Source organism: Blennius ocellaris (genome assembly GCF_963422515.1).
Source record: "Blennius ocellaris genome assembly, chromosome: 15".
Lineage (NCBI taxonomy): Eukaryota > Metazoa > Chordata > Actinopteri > Blenniiformes > Blenniidae > Blennius > Blennius ocellaris.
The window spans coordinates 10,243,097-10,262,919 of NC_137664.1; the positions used below are offsets into that span (position 1 = coordinate 10,243,097).

Sequence of the window (19,823 nt, forward strand, 5' to 3'; positions counted from 1 at the left end):
TGTATAAAGACAGATTTACACAGAAAGGAGAGAAACCACGTGGAGTCCGTTTATTACAGGCAGCATCTGTTAGTGGCCTATTTTGTTCAGCATGTTACAGCTGAAATCAGGGAAACTCACAAATGATGAGAAATGTTAAACCACAAAATGAATCAACTGAATACAAAAATAATTACTTTGAACATCATTTTTTGTGACAAAATTGGATTAGCTTAATATGCAAGTATTTTAGTGTATCTCTATCATAGTTCAATAGAATTAATATACTTTGTTTTGTTTGTGTTTCTTGGGAGGGTGTTTGCCCAACAAACCAAAAAGCAAATATTGAAAAATGTAAAGTTAACTTTTTTTCTTGAACAAATTTCTTAAGAATAGCAGAGACAACACGACACTGAAACCTGAGCTGAGATCTTGGTGATGCTGACATGAAAGCAATCAAACTAGCATTAGCTTTAAAACCATACTGTCAGGGTGAATTTGTAAAAACATGCATAATGCCATAGCTGTGGGTGAATAATTTGGGAGGGACATATATTTTGCACCAGAAATGTCGAGATTGTAGTTATTTTTGGCGGTAGTTGTTTGATTTTGTCAATTTTGCCAGTCAACTCAAGATGAAATTAGATTGCATGTGACTCCTGAAGTAAAATCTGTTTGACATCCCTGCATTATAGACTGAAAGCTGGAGAGAGGACTAATACACGTCCCATAAAAAATAAATAAAAACGACTGTTGAGATTGAAGTCTGAAATGGTTTATTATGAGAGTGATTTGTGTCAGTTTTGCGTTTCACGGCATGAACAGTGGACGATCCGATCAACATTTGGATTTGGGAGTTCCTAGTCTGGCCTGTCACCTTGACAACATTGGCCCAATGACAGCGCGCACACGAACTAGGCCAGCCAATCAGAGGCCGCCGCTCGGGCTGCATGTCATTCCTGCTCCGCGCTCAACCTGCGCCGGGGTTTGTTTGTCTGCGCTCCGGCTCCCGAAGCCTCCCGTTTCCGACTCCGCGGTCCGCTCGGCACTAACGGAGGAGCTCTGTCGCCACTTCCCGCTCATGAGGACTCCGGTAGCCGCAGAGGACGCACGGAGCAGGACCGAGAGGGAGCACGGCCGCGGCGGTGGAGTCAGGTGCTGCTGCTGGATGAGAGTCTGACTAGGCATTTTCTCCCCGGTGACAGCGGCAATCTCAGCGGCGCATCTCTCCCCCGGATAGGCGCGCCTCCTCTCCTCTCCTCTCCTCTCCTCCCCTCCCTTCTCCTCCTCCTCCTCTCCTGCCCCTCCGCGGCTGCAGCCCACCGACCATGGCCTTGGTGACACTGCAGCGCTCGCCCACCCCCAGTGCAGCATCCTCGGCGAGCACCACCAACAGCAGTGCGGGGGAGGTGAGTGGGGAAGCCGGGGCTGGGTCTTTGTGTGCACCGTGTGCGGAAACTGCACCTGCAGGAGAATCCTCTCCCCGGGCTGGGAGGTAGTGGTAGTGGTGGTGGTGGTGGAAACCCCACAAGGGTCAGAAATAATAACACTTCCCACGAAGCTGCGTGTCTTTTCAACCGGATCTGGGTGTTTTGGTCGACACTTGATTTGTTGTTGGCTTGTTGCAGCAGGGCGCTGTTTGTGGCTCCCGTGGCTTGAGGATTTGTAAACAAAATCCTGCAGAGGGGGGAGGGGGGCTGCTGGCTTTAAGCTGTCAAGACAAAGTGTTCATTCTGCTGCTGCACAAACATTTGCTGCGTTGCACTCAGGTCGATCTCCCTCTTTGTTATTCAGGTTGTATTAGCAGTCATGCAGCCAGAGTTTGTAAAGACTTCAAATAGGACTGCAGTGCTGTTTTGTTTTTGTTTTGTTTGTTTGTTTTTTTTACTCTATGAAGTCCAGTGTGTTATCCCAAACATGTTTATGAACTTCAATAAGTCCGGGGAGATAGCTTAAACAATAATCCATCACAAATACTCACAGTTTCTATAAGTAATGATGAATAAAATAGAAGCCATGTGACTATTTCTATGTCCTTTATGTATACGGAAGTAAGATTTTGAGCATGTCATCTTCTTTGATACTTTTAAAATCATTAGTGTACAACTGAGAATTATTCAAACTTCCAATCTACATCTGGTAAGCAGATAACTTTTATTCTTTTAAAAGACAAATGTTTTGCCTACAAATTACACTAGTGGCTGTCATTAACACAGTATTGTTTGCCTTAGAAATGTGTTTTGATGCTGACAATACAACCAAAAGCAGTTTAAAAACACTTTTACTATACTTTTACTTGTAATCAAGCACAATATAGGTAATGTTACACTATTTGCACTCAGGTACATTTTTGCTATAGTCCTTCCATCCCAGGTTTTGGAGAACCAGCTGCACATGGATGTCGTAGTTCGTCCTCATGCCTCACAGGGAGAATATCCCCGGGTCAAATTGTTAACCTGTCTTTGCAGAATTTGCATCTTCTCTCTGTGGGTTTTCTCTGGTTATTTACGTTTCCTCACACAGTACAAACACTGGGTTTTGGCGGCTAATCGGTGTGACTAAATTACCCATAGATGTAAATGTGTCTTTCTGGGATTGCTCCATCATGGACTGTCCCAGGCATAACCCACGTTCGCTCACAGTCATCTCCAGCTTTCCACCACCCTGAGTTGGATGAAGCAGTATGGAAGGATGGATTGATTGTTTGCAGGAATAAAGTTTGGCTCTTTGCCATAATATTAATCCCATTTATGCCACCACAAAGGAAAATCACTGTTCACTGTCTGTGCTGAAGTCTAATATTTTACAGGCTGGAAGAACTGAGACAAACTTTGAAGCTGAGAAGCAAAGTTAAATCCCACCTGCAATCGCAAATCTTAGCACACAGGAGCCATTCAGATAAGGAACAGTGTGATTTTACATCTTACATAAGTAATAACATAGGGGTTAGTGCTTCAGCTTGTTGTTTTAGGAAAGCGGATTATGTTGCTCTGAAGTGGGGTGAATGAACTGAGAAGCAAAAATAAGCAGAAGCTTTCTTCTTCGGAGGACGAGAGGGTTCCTCAGATCAGTTTCCTGCAAGAATTCTCAGAAACGGAGGGTGTGTGAGGCTCGGGTGTGTCTCTGCTGAAGGATGGAAGTGTTGGCTGTCAGCAGACGAGAGCGCAACATTGAACAGGGAGGACCAGCAGGGGGCGCTGGCATGTTTCCCAACTGGGATGAAACTAATTTCATGGACAGGCTATTCTCTTTTCTTCCAAGCTTGAATACACATCATCTACTTTTTGGTTGGGAACTGCGTCTCTGTCTCAGCTTTTATGGAAAGAACTCTCATGGACTCTATTCACACTACTGACTATTGTGATTTCAGATCATGCAGTTAGATCTCTATTTCGGTATAAATAGGGGGGGGGGGGGGGGGGAGCAGCCCCTGTGGAATTTTGGTGCACCACCTGTCTCTGACAAGAAGTTCTGTGCTAAATTATCTCAATCAATTCTACTCAATAATAAATCAAACTTTACTTCTTAAAAGTGGTCCTACACTGTCATATTATTTAATTAACTTTGTACAAAAACAACTATAACCTCACAGACTGTTTAAAAAATTGACGAGGAATATGCTGCTGACTCTGCCCCTCTTGACTTATCCCCCAAATTAAGAGTAATTCCAATGGATTTGTTTCTGACCCTCAAGTCATTAATAAAGTATTCTTTTACAAGTCTGAACCAACCTCTCACCCAAAACCTACGTATAATTAACTCAAGGGAGTTGGACAGACCTCTGTCACTGGACAAAATCAAAGAAGCCATACAATCCTTGTACAGTGGTAAGGCCCCAGGCGTGGATGGCTATAAGGCAGAATTTTTTTTCTTCATCTAAAGGCTCCTAGATATTATCTATACATCTGATCCAGGTCTACCTCCAGAGGTTGTTGTCTCTTTAGACGCCTCTCGCGGATCAGACTGCTCGGTTCACTCCTCATGTTATATCAATTAAACTCCATTCATTGACCCTTAAGTCCTCTCTCCTCAATTTCAAGACATGATTAGGTATATTGTGGAGCATAGAGTGTCTCTTTATGCAGATGACCTTTTTCTTTACAGAACACCGTTCAGTTGAAGCTCCTCATTCCATTTTCAGAATGTGATTTACCTGCAGCCAATCCTTTTGAATATAAATATTTTCTCCTCTGTTTTGTTTTTCCAGGATTTTGGAAGTGACGATGACAAGAAAAATAATCAAAGGTAAGAGCCTTCAAGTTTACTGAAGTTGCTTTCAAGTAAAAGAGCAAGGAGACAGAGAAAGTATTCCATTTTTATTGATAAATGTGTGTTTGCCCAGAGGAAGAGAAAATACGGAGATATTTTCTATTGGTGATAACAGTCAAAGTACAAGGATATTAAGCATGTACTCAGCCTGTAACATTGTTTACATGCTTTTAGTTTGCATAGTTTTAACAGCTAAAATTGCATCTTCTGTTGTAATGGCGTTTTTCTTTTTCACTTTTACTCTTTGTTTTGGAGATCTCGGCTTTAAAGTGCACTTGATGCTCTGAAACGCCTCTCTAACTCAGAGGTCATGGCACGCCTTCATTTCACCCTGTCAGGGCGACACACACTGCCCACAGTTGAACTCCACCCAGAGCGTGCAGAGTCCCACCGCGGCTATCACATTGGCTCGTCCATTCTCTGACGGTCGGTTAGAGTTAGTGATCAGTAATCTAAGACCGCTAACGGCGTATTAATTTGTCGATTTAAATGAATGTGGAGCTGCATTTACTCCTTTGTGTTCTCACAGCTTTGGATGGATTGTATAGAAACCATTTGCCTGTTCAAGAGCAGTTAGTTTTGATTTCTGTTTTAAAAGCTTGGCAGCTGATATTAATAAGTGCAATTCATTTCTCTATTGCTTTGTAATTGTTTTTTTTTTTTATATATACTGCTGATCAGGTCAAAAACATTCATAGTCAATGGTTGCTTTAACATGACTGCTCTCGAAATGTGTTTTGTTACATAATGGAGTACACACACACACACTGTTGTCTCTGTTCGGGGACAAAGCTTTTCTTTAGTCATCTTGATGTCACAAAAAAAAAAATCAAGATTTATGTCAGCAATAGCTTTGGCACAGACTATGTCTTTGTGCAGTGTGTGTGCGTGTGTGTGTTGAAACAGTCGCGTCATGCTTTTTGTCTCAGAGATTCATCAGAGCTGAGTCTTAATTTAGAAATTTGCTTGTCAAACTTGAGACTGACGCCAAGTAACATTTCCACCGCCCGCGCGCACCCTCGCATGAATGTTGGTATTGTAGCCGAGCGTCGCATAGGGAGAGCTGATGGCCGGATCACGTGCCGCGCTGGAGTGGAGATAGGGAGCCTGCGGCGCAGACATGGAGGCTTCGGGGCTGGGGAAGGAACAAAAAGCTGTGGGAGGAGGAGGAGGAGGAGGGGAAGGACCTTGATGGGACGGGTTCAAGCGCAGCAGGCTTCAGTGGGACGCAGCGTCCAGGTGTCGAGGAGGATGAGAATTTGAAAAGGGGGCTCTGCGACGAGGTAGCGTTTCGTTTCAAAGTGGCCGTAGATATAAAAACAAGAAGGATGCATCTGGTTGTGAAATCTTCCCATGGAGCCATGTTGACAGTTGTGCCTCACTTGGTGGAGAAAGCGGCTCTGACTGGGACGGAGATCTGTCGCATGTAAGTCCTCGCAGCCTCAGGAACACCGAGACTTTGTTGTCGGTTTGACATCGGCTGTTTGGCATGTGACGCGCAAGTGTCCGTTGTTACATCTGAAGGTTTTAATTTATATCTGAGCCTGGACTCAGTGACATTGTGAATTTGCTTGGAACAGTGCAGTTTACTCGTTACTGTACCCGATTTTGCTCAATAATCGCCATTTCATCTGTCTTCTACATACATTTCTAAAGAAACAATGAGACCCGCACAGCAGAGGAGCTGAAACAAAAGGGCTTGTGATGATCCCACTCAGTCATACCGGGCTCTCTGTGTTTTTTGGTGGAGGGAGAAATGAGACTGCAGCTAAACAAAGCAGCACTCTGTTCTGTGTGAGAGAAGACAGTGAAACTCTCCTACTTTTCACTGTGGCCTCCTTCGAAGCAGAAGTCAGGACCCGGGAGGGCGTCACAGGTGGGCCAGGAGAGAAAGAGCTTCATTCCCACCAGATGTAGTCACTTGTGTGACTCGTAAAAGGGTGAACAAATGCACTCAGGTGGAGTCTGTTCAACGCACAGTCAAATCTTAGAGCTGTGGAATGTGCTTGATCAGGACTCGGCTGACTTTCTAATACAGTTCACTTCTCCTGTCCTGCTCAGTGATCCAATGAAGGCTCAATAAGTATACAACCAGTAGCATCCTGACTGCAGCCTGGTTTTACAGTATTCAACAATATACATATAATTCTGTTAAGTTTCTTTATGACTTTTCATCACTTTTGTCTTCTATATCGGAGGGCAGGGGCACAATAAACTAAAGGACACAGCGTAGATCATATAACATGTGGAGATCTGGTCTGAATTGCTTGGGTGTGTTTTGAAGTGACTGGATATTCACTTGAATAGCATTGTGATTGTGCTCAAGGTGGTGAAACCTTCATCAGAAATATACCAACTTCCCGGGGGTTCAGGAGTTTACAGCTTCTTCATTATTTTAATTTGTCCCAAAGAAATTATTTTCATAGTTTCCTGCTTCACTTGGACTCTCAGATAAGTCCTGAGACGCTCCATCACTCTGTCTCCTCCTCCAGGGTGGCTCTCCTAATTTTCCTTTAAAAACAAACAAACAAAAAAAAACAAAGGTGATAGAGTAGTTTACTTGGTAAAACAAGTCTTAAACTCCAGGAGCGCTAAACTTCATATGGCTCTTCTGCTTTTTTTCTCCAGCCTCAGTGAGAGTTTCTTCATGGTCAAAGGAGCCGCCCTCTTCCTCCAGCAGGGCGGTAGCGCACAAGGACCAAAGACGCCGACACACCACAAGCATGCAGGTAGAATAAACATGGAGCTTCTTTCTTTCCTGTCCTTCAGCCCGGATTGTCTGCACAGTTGAGCCTTAGATATAAGAGGGAACATTTCTGTGGCTTTTTTCTTTTTGGGAGTTCTTGTATGTTTATTTTAAACTGTGTTAGGAAGCCAGTTTGGGTCTGACCTGCAGTGGAACACCAGCAACACATACAATCATTTTAAACAGTCAAGTCTCATGACATTTTCTTAGGGCTTTAGAAAAAAAAAAAAAAGTTAATGGAACTATTGTTGTTCCTGCGTTATAATCACAGTTAGTAAATATGCCAGTGGCAGCGACTGCGGGACCTGCGACTGATATGAATACTGCAGTCATGGCAATCTCTATAATTTGTTGGGGTTTTTTTTTTTTGATGACTCATCACAAGTAGATAAGAGCAGGGTTGTTTTTTTGACAGTCAAACTATGGCCTAACTCATTCTTTGACCAAAAGGTTTTTGTATGTTTGTTTTTTTGTTTGTTTTTTTCCCTGAGTCAGCTCTTGATGATGCTGTCACACGCTGATAAAATAGTCCACATACTGTAAAAGATGATGTATCCTTACCTCCACAGTGGAGCAGCTCTCAGGTCACTTTTACTCAGGTTAAATCGCCACACAATGATCATTTCAAACATTCGATATTCCAGACGTGATTTATTTTGTCTGTATTTTATTTATTTATTTCAAACCATTAGACTTAGCTGATGAGATCAAAATTTGGCCTTTTTTCTTGTGAAATAGCTTTAGCATGGAATTTAAGGACTCCCCTGTTATAACATGCATGCTAAAAGCTGCACAAAGCTTTCTATAAACATATACATACAGTAAATCTGTGCAAAAACAAAAAATTTATGTATATATTTCAGGACTTTTTTTGCAGTCACACATGACAATTTGGAGTCGTCGCTTTCCTGCTCTGACTCGAATAAAATCAAACATACGTCCTCTTAACTAAAATGAGGCAGACTAAATTAGTTTCTTTGTATTTGGTTCCCGTACATTGATTCTGCTTGTAATCAATCATTTTTGGTCTTAACCTTTCATTTCCAGGTGATTTACCTCAACACCTGCAGGTCATGTTTAAGATCCTCCGGTCTGAAGATCGCATTAAGCTGGTTAGTGACTCTTACCTTTTGTCCTACAGCATGAAGTTGGTGTGATTTTCATGTTACTTTCATGTATTTATTTCATCACAAAGAAGATCTAAATCCTCAATCCTGTAAACCACACTGGACATAAAATGATGCACCCTATTTTTGTGTCGGGAACTGTAATTTAAAGCCAAAGTAATTGAAGGAGTCGTCCCCTGTGGCCGAGTCTGTTTCATCTCTGCATGCAGGAGAAGCCACGGTTTCTACATGACATGACTTCAGGAAACTGTGACCTCACGGCAACATTAAATACGTGCAAACCTCTCCTTCTGCCGTGCAGGCCGTGCGTTTAGAGAGCAGCTGGTCAGATCGAGTGCGCTACATGGTCGTCATCTACACCAGCGGCCATCAAGACACAGAGGAAAATATCGTGTTAGGAATGGACTTTAATGACAAGGACAGGTAGAGAATCTCAAAGTGTTTCAATTGTTATTATTTTACTGAGATCGTCGCATTGTCTGCATTGACGTTCTTCTAATCCACAGTAAAAACTGCTCAATCGGGATGGTGCTCCCACTGTGGAGTGACACCAACATACATTTGGATGGAGACGGGTGAGTTTTCATTCTTTCTTATTGCAAAAATGAAATAATTACCACTTAAATGAGTTCAGATACAAAAACTGTTACTGGATAATTTCAAAAAATGCATCTATTAATTGGGTCTTTCTACATTGTAGGAAACTCTGCCTCCTAGTGGCAGAGGAGTGAATTATTCCCACTGTGTGAGCACAGTTCTTGCTGAGCTGTCAACATTGTTGCTGCCTGTGTATTGTATTCTGGTGGAATGTTCCACTGCTTGTTGCCCTGAACAGTCCCGTGAACGAGGCCCGTCCAGTCTGTGTTTACATTCTCCTCCGTCACTTCACTCTTGGCCGCTTCATCCCGACATCAACTGATCTCACGTCTCCCTCTCCATCTCTTCCTCCTCCCCAGAGGTTTCAGCGTGAACACAGCGGGGCGGTCACATGTCTTCAAGCCTGTATCTGTGCAGGCCATGTGGTGAGTCGTCATCTCTATTTGCCTGCACAATGGATGCCTTTAAAAAAATAATTATTCCAATGATTTATACATAATTTGAACTCAGCAAAATGCTACAACTACTTTATGTAATCATTTTTTTTCTGTTCTGTTTAAGCTGTCTGATCTTTAAGATGTCAGAGAATGTAGAAATGTCTAATTCACTCTCCGGTATCCAACTAAAATATCTTAGATACTCTCAACTAATCCAACATATCTGAGAAGTATTCCATTTATCATCATAGATGACTAATCACCTCGAACATACTGACAATTAAGGGACTGGAATCAGGATTTTTATCTAAAACTATTGTTTGAAGAGAATTCTATGCCCATAGTTGTCAGATGTGGACAACTTTTGAGTGTTGGATATCCACTTGATGACTTTATATATATTCTAGTATATATTGTGATTTGTTCTAAGAGTCGCAAACAATCTTTGCTATCAAACTTACTGAAGTGATTCAAACTGCATTTACACACACACAGACATGAAAAAGACATCAATACACATAACCCTAAAACTGTACCAAATACTACATGCCTCAAAGTATAGAAATAACATCGAAATTATAATTGAATGTCTTTAAACAAGGTTATAATAAAAAATAATCATTTAGAATGTTCAAAAACAAAGTAGGTAAAAGTGAATCTTATGTGTCATTACCTGGTTTTCACTTTACTACCATTCCACAGTTATCATAATAATATTAATATCCTTATTATTATAATTATTACCAATGTGATTGTTCTCCTAGTGATACTAACATTATTTGTGGAGTGAGACTGTGAGGAGAGCTACAGCCACCTTGCATTGTTTTTGTTTTTAAAAGGTTTATATTTCCCCTTCCCTGGTCCCTAACCTGCCCCTCAGATCCAATGCAATGAAATAAACAAACTTTTCTACAAATTTGAAATAACAAATATTCGATCATTAATGACGGTTGAGGTCTAAACGCTGCATTCTACCCCCACCCGGTGGTCAGTTTTAGGAATCATCTCACAAACAAACGTGTGTCAATAAAACAAACAATCCCGTGTCTTTGTGATGCAGGTCTGCCCTGCAGGTCCTCCAAAAGGCGTGCGAGGTGTCGCGCCGATTCAACTACTTTCCAGGAGGCATCGCCCTCACGTGGATGGCCTTCTACGAGAGCTGCATCACCTCCGAGCAAAGCTGCATCAACGAGTGGAACACCATGACCGACCTGGAGACCACCCGGCCCGACTCCCCCACCATGTTCGTCGACCGGTGAGAGACTGTTGGCTTCATGCCACGATCGCGTCAAAGACAAGAATACAGTCCCACAGAACTTAGAAGACAAACGGTCTCACGTGAACTCGCGATCGCATTTCCCAGCAACAGCCACTAATGTCATACGGCCATTTTCAGTGTAAGAAAAGATCATATTGATAATGCCATAGGATAGAAAACAACCTTCACATTAACTGGAGCTGAATCTGTGTGTGAGCTGATTTACTTGAGAAAATAATTCACAAACTGGCCGTGGAATTTTTTCAACTATGTAAAGAAAATCAATAACAAACATTCCCAGAACTTTGCTGTCAGTACTGTTGATTTCATATGAACAAAAATCCCGATATCCAACATTTGGAGGCATTCAACGCGTTTTATTATCTCATCTCATTTGTCTTTCCTCTGTTTTATTTAGTAATTACTGCGTTGTGGCTGTGCGAGACGTTCCATAAAGCCCTCCTGGGTTTCTCTGTCGTCCAGGCACAGCGCGTTTAATTGAAACGTCGAAATATGAAACTATGAAAATTAAAAGACAGAAGACACGTCACCCTGTTGTTTTTGCTCACACACGAGTTTGAATCCTGGCATCGCTTGCCGGTCATCCAGACCGGCTGAGTCGTGTCGTTGAATAGCAGCTGGTCTTTTGTCTCTGCTCTTTGTATTCCTCGCCGTTGTTTTTTTGTTGGTTTTTTTTTTCACTCACACGGCGTCACCGACGTTTTGACTCACTGTGCGCAGGCCGACCGAGCGAGAGAGGACAGAGTGTCTCATCAAAGCCAAACTACGCAACATCATGACGTTTCAAGACCTGGAGAACATCACCTCGAAGGAGGTTTGTGTCCGTCCGGCTTCCGTGAATCATCGCTGCAGATCTGTATTGAATGATCGGTTATAAATAAAGGCACAAGATGATGGCTGTAAAGGAAATGTGTCACGAGTGCGACAATACCAGAGGGAGTCACGTTTCCTGACTAAGGGGTGGGTGTAAAACGTTTCCCCAACGTGCTTTAGAGCTTTGACTTTTTTTTTTTTTTAGATGAAATTATGGATGAGAAGGAAGAACTGCAGTTTAAATGTGATAGTCGATTTATTAATGCACACATTTTACAGCTAAGTATAATGTAAACGTAAGGGAAGGACAAGTTAATTAATTATAGAATTAAACTCTCGGACAAAACCAGAAGTAGAACGGGTCAATCACAGTCAAATTGTTTTAGACTTCTCAGGATCCCCTGTTACCTCCTCTGCTCCATCCTGCCCTCTCCTCTCCATCTCTCACCGGACTGTGCGATATAAACCCTCCACAGGACGTCGGGTCTTTCTCTTTTTGTTTGTTTATTTAAGCTTTCTTTTCTATAAGTTTATCTCAGCCTATCAAACTTGTTAATGCTGCCATTTGGACTGGGATTCATTTAATCTAAAGCAACAGCCTGAAAACGTAAAGGTCAAATAAAAATAGATTATGTTAGATAAAAAAAAAAAGAGCTTTACTCACCATTGGGTTAGGGTTAGAGGTATATATTTGATCATTTTCTTTATTAAAATGATTTCACAGTTTAGTAATATTGTTGTCTGATAATTCCTGTTCACATCTGAAAAAGAAAATTCTATTAAAATATGCCTTTCAGTATAAAAGAGAAGCTGTCCTCTTTGATTGTTTAAAAGCACCGTGAACAAAGTTGGTATTTTCATGTTATTTCCTCAGATCCGTAACGAGCTGGAGCAACATATGAGCTGTAACCTCAAAGAGTACAAGGAGTTCATAGACAACGAGATGCTCCTGATCCTGGGTCAGATGGACAAGGCCACACTCATCTTTGACCACATTTATTTGGTGAGGTTTATTCAACACGCTGATATTTTCAAATTGACGTCGGCGTCGGCTTGCGCTTAGATCAAACTAGCCTTCCTGTTTCCCTGTTTCCGTCTGCAGGGCTCTGAATGGAACGCGTCCAACCTGGAAGAACTTCGGGACTGTGGGTGAGCCAACATCTAACACTCACTTATAACTCATGTCTCATTCTTATACATCGTCAGATAATCCCTTGAAATAGAATATATTTATGTTCCCAATGGGTGAACTGACAGCTTTATTAATTTGCTAATGAGATGTCGTCACACCGTTCAGGAAAACTAATCATGACTGAAGCCATTCTGCTTTGTTTCACATGTGTTAATAGTTAATAGTAAAACATTTCCACGTTGTTGTCTTGGTTGCAGAGTGGGTTACATCCTGAACGTCACCAGAGAGATTGACAACTTCTTCCCCGGGATGTTCTCTTATCACAACGTTCGCGTGTACGACGAGGACGCCACCGACCTTCTGGCGCACTGGAACGATACCTACAACTTCATCGTCAAAGCCAAGTGAGATTCTTTCGCATAAGCACACACTGGCGATTGGTTGGAGGTGGAGAAGGAATAGCGGCAGCACAGTCATCATGTTTGGATCGGCCAACTAAACTGGACTGTTTGTCACTGTGTGCATTTGTCATTGAAATCATATTTTTAGACACGCTATGACTTAAGTTAAATATTCAGCCCTCTTGATTTTAAGAGTTGCAAGATTTTTTTTTTAATGCGTTAAAAATAGGTGAGTCAGCATTTCATTAGTTTATGTCACAAAACTGCTCAGTTCAAGCATTTACATTAAGAGTGTAAGCAGCTTGAGAAAAGATGGCGGCGTGTCAGATTAAAGAGAAAGATGATTGGTTGAAAAGACCAAAAGACTGAGAAAGTTCGATAGAATATGGCTTCATGGAAGCTCTGGACACGATAGCACAACAAGATGATGGAGCTGTAGTCGGTTGTTGCACTATTTATGTATTCATCTATTTATTAAGTTGCGCTTGCCTCATTAATTAAATTTCCTAATTTTTAGGAAACACTGACCCCTGGTGGCAGAAGAGTGAATTACACTCATCGTTCAACGGAGTTGTGCTGTGCTGTGCTGTGAATATTGTTGCTGCCTCTGTTGCCCCCCAATAGATAGAGTCTATGATTGATTGATTGATTGATTGATTGGTTGATTGATTGATTGAAGCTCAGCGCTGGTGGTTTTGTGTTGAAAAACTGACGAATGAAAGTTTGAAGCTGAGCAAGCTGAAGCAGCTCCAGTCCACTAAACACCCCAAGAGTGTGTACAAACTCAAAGGGTTTATCCTGTGAGAAAAGGAATTTTGACTTTCCAGAATATAACAAAGAAACTGTAATTCACATACAGTGTGTTATGAGGTAATTGTACAGGTTGTGATGGTGGGGGATTTACAACAAGCTGATAGTTGCATTATATTGTCTGTCACCTCACACAGACAAGGTTCCTGGATTCAACCTGCATGCAGATGGAGTCTTTTAAAGCGTGCATATGTAATTACTGCACTGTCGGACTGACGTCACACTGAGATGAGATTGAATGAAGAGTTTAGGAGATTGTTGATTGAATAAATACAAACATAATACAAGAAGTCCTCAATAAGAGGTTGCACAGCAAGAGTATTGTGACAAAAGCTCGGGTAATGACTAATGAATTAAAAGTGGTTCACAAAGGCAAAATGATCACATGTGTTTATTCTCCTCCGACAGGAAGAATAATTCCAAGTGCCTGGTGCACTGCAAGATGGGGGTGAGCCGGTCTGCCTCTACCGTGATCGCCTATGCAATGAAGGAGTACGGCTGGTCCCTGGAGAAGGCGTACAACTTTGTCAAGCAGAAGCGGAGCATAGCTCAGCCAAACGCTGGCTTCATGAGGCAGCTGGCCGAATACGAGGGGATCCTGGACGCCAGGTGAGAAGCGCCACGCCTCCGCCGGGGTGTGCAGCCGCCACGGGTTCCGACGCACAGCGGCTTCGCAAAACCCGACGACACAAACACAAGGCTTGTGCGGCTCTCCTGCAAGTTGTTTTCTCGATTCTCTTTGGTCCGCAGTAAACAGCGTCACAACAAGCTTTGGAGGCCCGGGGCCAACGAGGAGGGATCCGACGATTTGCAGGCCTCCAGCCACTGCAGCGGGGGCGGGGAGACGCCGGTGCTCCGAGGGGAGGAGGCCTGGGGAGGCTGCGGGGCGTCTCCCTGCAGGGGCATGGGTCTGGAGATGGAGCCGCTGGACTCGCTCAACTACAATTACTACTTCAGACGTCTGTCCGACTCGGCGCTGGACAGCGAGCCCTCCACGCCGGTGCGGGGTCCCCCTCTGCTCGGCATGGAGAGGGTTTTCATTGAGATCGAGGACGTGGAGAGAGACGCCCTGCTCGAGGACGAGGGTTTCCCCATGGCGCACTTAGCCCTGCCCGGCGAGGGCACGGCGGCGCAGACCTGCGGGCGCCTCGATCCCCTGGAGGACATGAGGCTGAGGCTGGAGTTCAGCACGTTGGAGGAAGAGGACGAAGAAGAAGCCAAGAAGGAGGAAGCCGAAATGGCGGCCTTGGCTCAAGCGCCTGGGAATTCAGATGGGAAGAAGGTGGACGAGGAGCCGGCGAGGAGCGAAGAGAGCCGCTTGGGCCTCGCCAACCTGAACACCAACAACAGCAACCGCCTGGCTGCCAAACGCAGCTGCCCTGCAGCTTTCGATGTGAGTGAGAAACACCGATGTCCACGATGTACAGCTGTATTGTCGAGATGAATGTTCTTATCAAATGCCGCTCACACCACACTGTGTTTTCTCTTCTCCCCCATCCAGGACAGCGCGAGCACCGGGAACCCTTTAAAGGTGAAGCCCTCCTACCAGTCCTGCAAAGACTGCATGCGTCTACCGCAAGGGCGGCGCTGCGACCGTCCAGCAGGAGGCCGCTCCCACCGCCTTAATCCCTCCCGCCACTGCACCGTCCCCTCCATATGCATCGACCCGCCGGGGACACATTTTGCCTCCGCGCCGATCCTGCAGTCCCTTCCCAACCCGACAGTGAGCCTGGTGCAGCCCTGCACGCAGCTCTACCGCTGCGCCACCTGCACCCCGGGGGTCACCTGCGGGCCTCTGAGCAGCCACCCGAAACTGGTCTCGCCCATGAACTGCGAGGAGGAGACGGAGGGCACGGATGGACACGGGGCTCGGGTATTGAGGGGGACCGGCGCGATGAACCCTGGAGGTTTAAAGCTGCAGGCCGACGGCACGGTGGAGCTCCCGCCGCTGCAGATGCCGGCACTGGGGATAGACTTTGGACTGGAGCTGATGCGACAGAGGGTGGAGCAGCTGGAGAAGATGCCAAGTATCAGCATGGAGGGCCAGCTCCCGGTGGGGCCTCTGCCTTAACACAGCAAAGGAGGACGTGGCTTCTTCCCAGCTGAGCGAACCGCTACGAAGGACCGTGAGATGTCGGACGACCACTGCGGCGGCGCCAGAGACAAAAGCTCAAACGCCGACCCTCTACTGGAAGCATTCCTCTGCATTTTGCTCTGGCACTAATATCCAGTGAAGGCTGCTGGTTTGACTGATAAAGACCTTCCGGTCAAGTCGGGACAGAAACGAAACGAAAACAAAATACAAACAAACAAACAAAAAAAACTAAAAAAAACTCCCTCTCGTGTCCTTCACCTGTCCCTCAGATGTGACTTTTTAAAGACATGCAGGATCATCACACCTCCCCACACCCCAGTGGAGATGAGCCTTATGTTGCCATTTTTGCCCACAGGAGGCAGGTTTGGGGTTGCCGGACTGTGAGATCCAGTCGTTCCCTGCAGAACTCCAGAGAACGCTCAAGTCATGACAAGTGATGTGCTTCTGTCAACGTCTGCCGTTTTACCAAACCGTTCACAGTCTGAGCCGCTGCGTCGTCGCTTTTCTCCTCACCTGACTTTGCTTCAAGATTTCCTGCTTTCTGCTGCTTTTTGCAACACAAGAGGGCATTTGACCACAAGAGGAGGATTGCTTTTCTTTCTTTCTTTCTTTCTTTTTTTTTTACATGCGCACCTTTTTATGCGTTTTTGTAAAGCGCCGTACCTCGGAGCGTCTCAGACTGTCGCTGTTCCACTGAACTTAATGTAATCGTGTACTTAAAGCACTCAGTTTAGCCCATGCATGCATTTTTGACAGTAATGCGACACAAATCGTCTTTATTCTTCAGAAACGTCTCGGCATCAAATGATTTATTGTTTCCACTCAACAGTGATAAATGGATGCAGCTTCACCTTAACTTTTTTTTTTTTTTTTAAACACCTTGAAAGAAGGACAGAGGTAATACTTGGTCAGATCATTTCTGACACCAGTAGAGGTACATCTCAAAACACTATTGAAAAGTTGATTGTTTCATCAATTAGTTTCACAAATTTCAAAGCTTTTTTCAATTTTTATATATATATATATATATATATATATATATATATATATATATATATATATATATATATATATATATATATATATATATATATATATATATATATATATATATATATATATATATATATATGTATATATTTTTTTTAATTGTGCTAATTGTGACCCGGTAGAGATAAAACTGAGGAAATCTGATCTTCTGAAATATTTTGAGCGACTGTATTTGTGATGCTTTTAATGCCTTACTTGAGAAAAAACATGAAAAAGAGGCTTGAAATGATCGAAATATTTGCTCATTTTGACTTGATTTCAACTTTTCCGTTGTATCCTAATTTTTTGGGGGGAGATGGACTTGTAAAGCCATATCATGCCATCAGCATGCTTTTGTACTCGGATCTGTGTCCAGGTAGTGAATTATCTCAGAGGCTCCAGTGCAGTGATAAACACGGCTTACTACTTTTTTTAGTTATCAACTCACCTACAGGAAAATTAAAACACAAGCTACCTTTCTTTAAATGCACACAAATTATGTTTAGAACAAGCACATGAGCACAACTGTCGTACCTTTTCACTCGATGCACGCCACAGTTCAAAGTTCAAGGTCCCCGCATTGTCGTCTGCATGTCAACCGAGCAAATTAATCCATTAATCTTGGATTTCATGTGTATTTATTTGATGTACACATTTGCAGGGGGAAAACAAAAAAAGAAATCTGTTATTTTATTTAAAGTGCAGAAAGAGTCAAGACAAAATGTGCATCCAACAATCTGCAATATCAAAGCTTCACCTCATTTCTTATTCTGCCTTTTCATGTTATGTTTGTGCAGATGTGCAAATCGTGTTCCTCTTTGAAGGTTTTGAGTCTGACGGTTGTGCCGCCGATCCAAAGTTTGTTACTCTGGATGTTTGATTTAGTTTGTTTTTTTTGTTTTGGGAGTTTTTTTTTACTTGTTTTGGCACGCTGGATGTGCTGGACTGGTCCCGAACGACGCCTGTTTGTACGCAGGAAACCACATGCAAGTTAAGTAACTGTTTGGAAAGTCTGCAGGAGGAATGAAAACTGTGCAAAAGAACGAATGCGAATGATTCAGTAACCTTCCACTACAGGGTCATTGTGTATGTGTGTGTGTGTGTGTGTGTGTTGTTGGTTTTTTTGGGGGTTTTTTTGTGGATTTCAATTTCCGTTTGATTAGATCAGTAGAAACAACAAAACATCTTCTGTTCAGTCTCCTTCAACTCAACCCAAGGGAGCTGCAGGTTCGCTCCGCTCATTCGATCAGATGTTTTTGGTTTTCTCTTTAACCAGATCCCTCCTTCACACGGTCAGCTGAGCGTTATATGTAACACGTGGCACATACATTACACATTACAGTTACCACAGACATTGGAAACAGAACCAGTTCAAGGATGTAAATCAAAAAAAAAAATTGGGGGGGGGGGGGGGGGGGGACGTGGTGGCAGCTTTGCTGAGGTTGTGACATGAAGACTGGACAAATGGTTTTATGCATTCTGGGACTTTTTTTTTTTTTTTAAGAGTTTTTATTCATTTAAATGTTTATTTATTTTGCATTCTCGCCAAGTATAATTTGGGAAAATTTTAATTCATGCGTTATACATGCAGGTATGACATGTAACCGGTCAGCTTCACTTGAAGAGTGAATATAGCGCTCCTGTTTAACATGCATACATACACAGCTCATCGCTTGAATCCACACAAAATAGTTTCACCTTGAACTCCCAGAATAGCTATTCTTCTATTATATTTCAAAGTTTTGAGGGTTTGACAGGCTGCGTGACTTTCATGAGACCGATCCTCTCCAGGACAGAGCACCACGTTTGGTTGTTTGCATCACAATTTTGAATTGATTTTTGTATTAAAAGTGCCTTAACCTCAGCCTTAGCTCTGTCACGAAAGCATCGCAGGCTCCACAGAGGGTCCATGCGAGTGTGTGAAAGGTCCGGCTTTTTGTACATTACGCCCCCTCGCTCCCAATAATAACTGCGCTCCCTGCAATGTATACTTTAGCACATATTATAGTGTATGCAAAGACACACGAGCTCATCGACGGCCGCTTCCTCTCCCGCAGTACACTCATACTTGATGGACTTCCATTTATTAATAGCCTCTGATAATATAGTACTTGTTTGATATTGTAGAAATTTGTGGTACGTCGTATTGGTTCAATAGCTGGCTGAGGAACCTTAACTGCTGGAATGAGAAGAATTATTTCTATTGCGATATTGGATCAGATGGATTTCAGTTTGGAGAGTTTACCAGTCTGTACATATTGTTTTCTGTACAATTTGCTATTTGAGTACATCAGCTTGCAGACATGGTCAGTATTCAGAAACGTACCGATAAAGCTACTGTGTGTTGAGTGACACTCATAATTAAGTTCTGTTGTGTTTGTACCACGGCAAAACGTAACCAAAACATACCACTGAGGATCATCCACAATTTTGAGGAATAATTTTACAGGCTTTGATTACGAAACTGTATTAGAACCAAGCAGCAGGCATCAAAATGACAATCCTCCTCACGAGTCGGGGGACACTGGTGGACAGTAAGACATGCTGTAACTTAAAATGAAGGGTGGGGGGGGGGGGCTGTCCAGGTATTTATTGAGTGTATTTATAGAGCACAAGTCTGCCCCAAAGCATGTGAGCTTGGGAGGAGTGGAAAAACATGGAAACTGTAAAACCTCCCCGGGAGTCATTTTTAGTTCTCTTCTTTGTTTTTGTTTTTGTTTTTTTGTTTTTTTTTACCTCTTGTGTACCGTACTGTACATTGCCAATGTTCATGTGTTTGCACTTTTGTTTTTAAATATATTTTGTTAAAATGGTGTCCAGTTTCAAGTTTATAATGGAAATAAATAATTTCCTGTATGAACTCTACCTCGATTCACTTCAGTTTATTTTCACTCGTATATACCCACACAAAATACAACAAATACAGTTTGAAAAGGTTTCAAACGTTGTAGGGGGTAATTAATCTAATGGGTCTTAAAATTGTAGCTCTTTAAAGGGTTCTGTATTGAAATGTGCTGCATGTTGTCTTTGGCTTTTTTTTTGTTGAGTCAAATTGAAGCTGCATGAGTCGAATGAAGTCATTCTGACATCATGAGGCAGTTGACAGCCG

At 43.0% G+C, this 19,823-nt stretch overlaps 1 protein-coding gene across 1 annotated transcript; it reads left to right on the forward strand.

The window, feature by feature from the left end:
* The first annotated feature begins 1,304 nt into the window (after positions 1 to 1,304).
* On the forward strand, positions 1,305 to 15,785 carry ssh1b (slingshot protein phosphatase 1b). Its single transcript, XM_080509682.1, has 15 exons — positions 1,305 to 1,388; positions 4,187 to 4,224; positions 6,877 to 6,977; positions 8,042 to 8,106; positions 8,423 to 8,544; positions 8,628 to 8,696; positions 9,078 to 9,143; positions 10,216 to 10,410; positions 11,155 to 11,248; positions 12,122 to 12,250; positions 12,350 to 12,396; positions 12,637 to 12,783; positions 13,999 to 14,199; positions 14,341 to 14,983; positions 15,092 to 15,785. The coding sequence occupies exons 1-15, from the start codon at positions 1,308 to 1,310 to the stop codon at positions 15,659 to 15,661; spliced, it is 2,568 nt and encodes an 855-aa protein (XP_080365808.1). The 5' UTR covers positions 1,305 to 1,307; the 3' UTR covers positions 15,662 to 15,785.
* Positions 15,786 to 19,823: the final 4,038 nt, after the last annotated feature.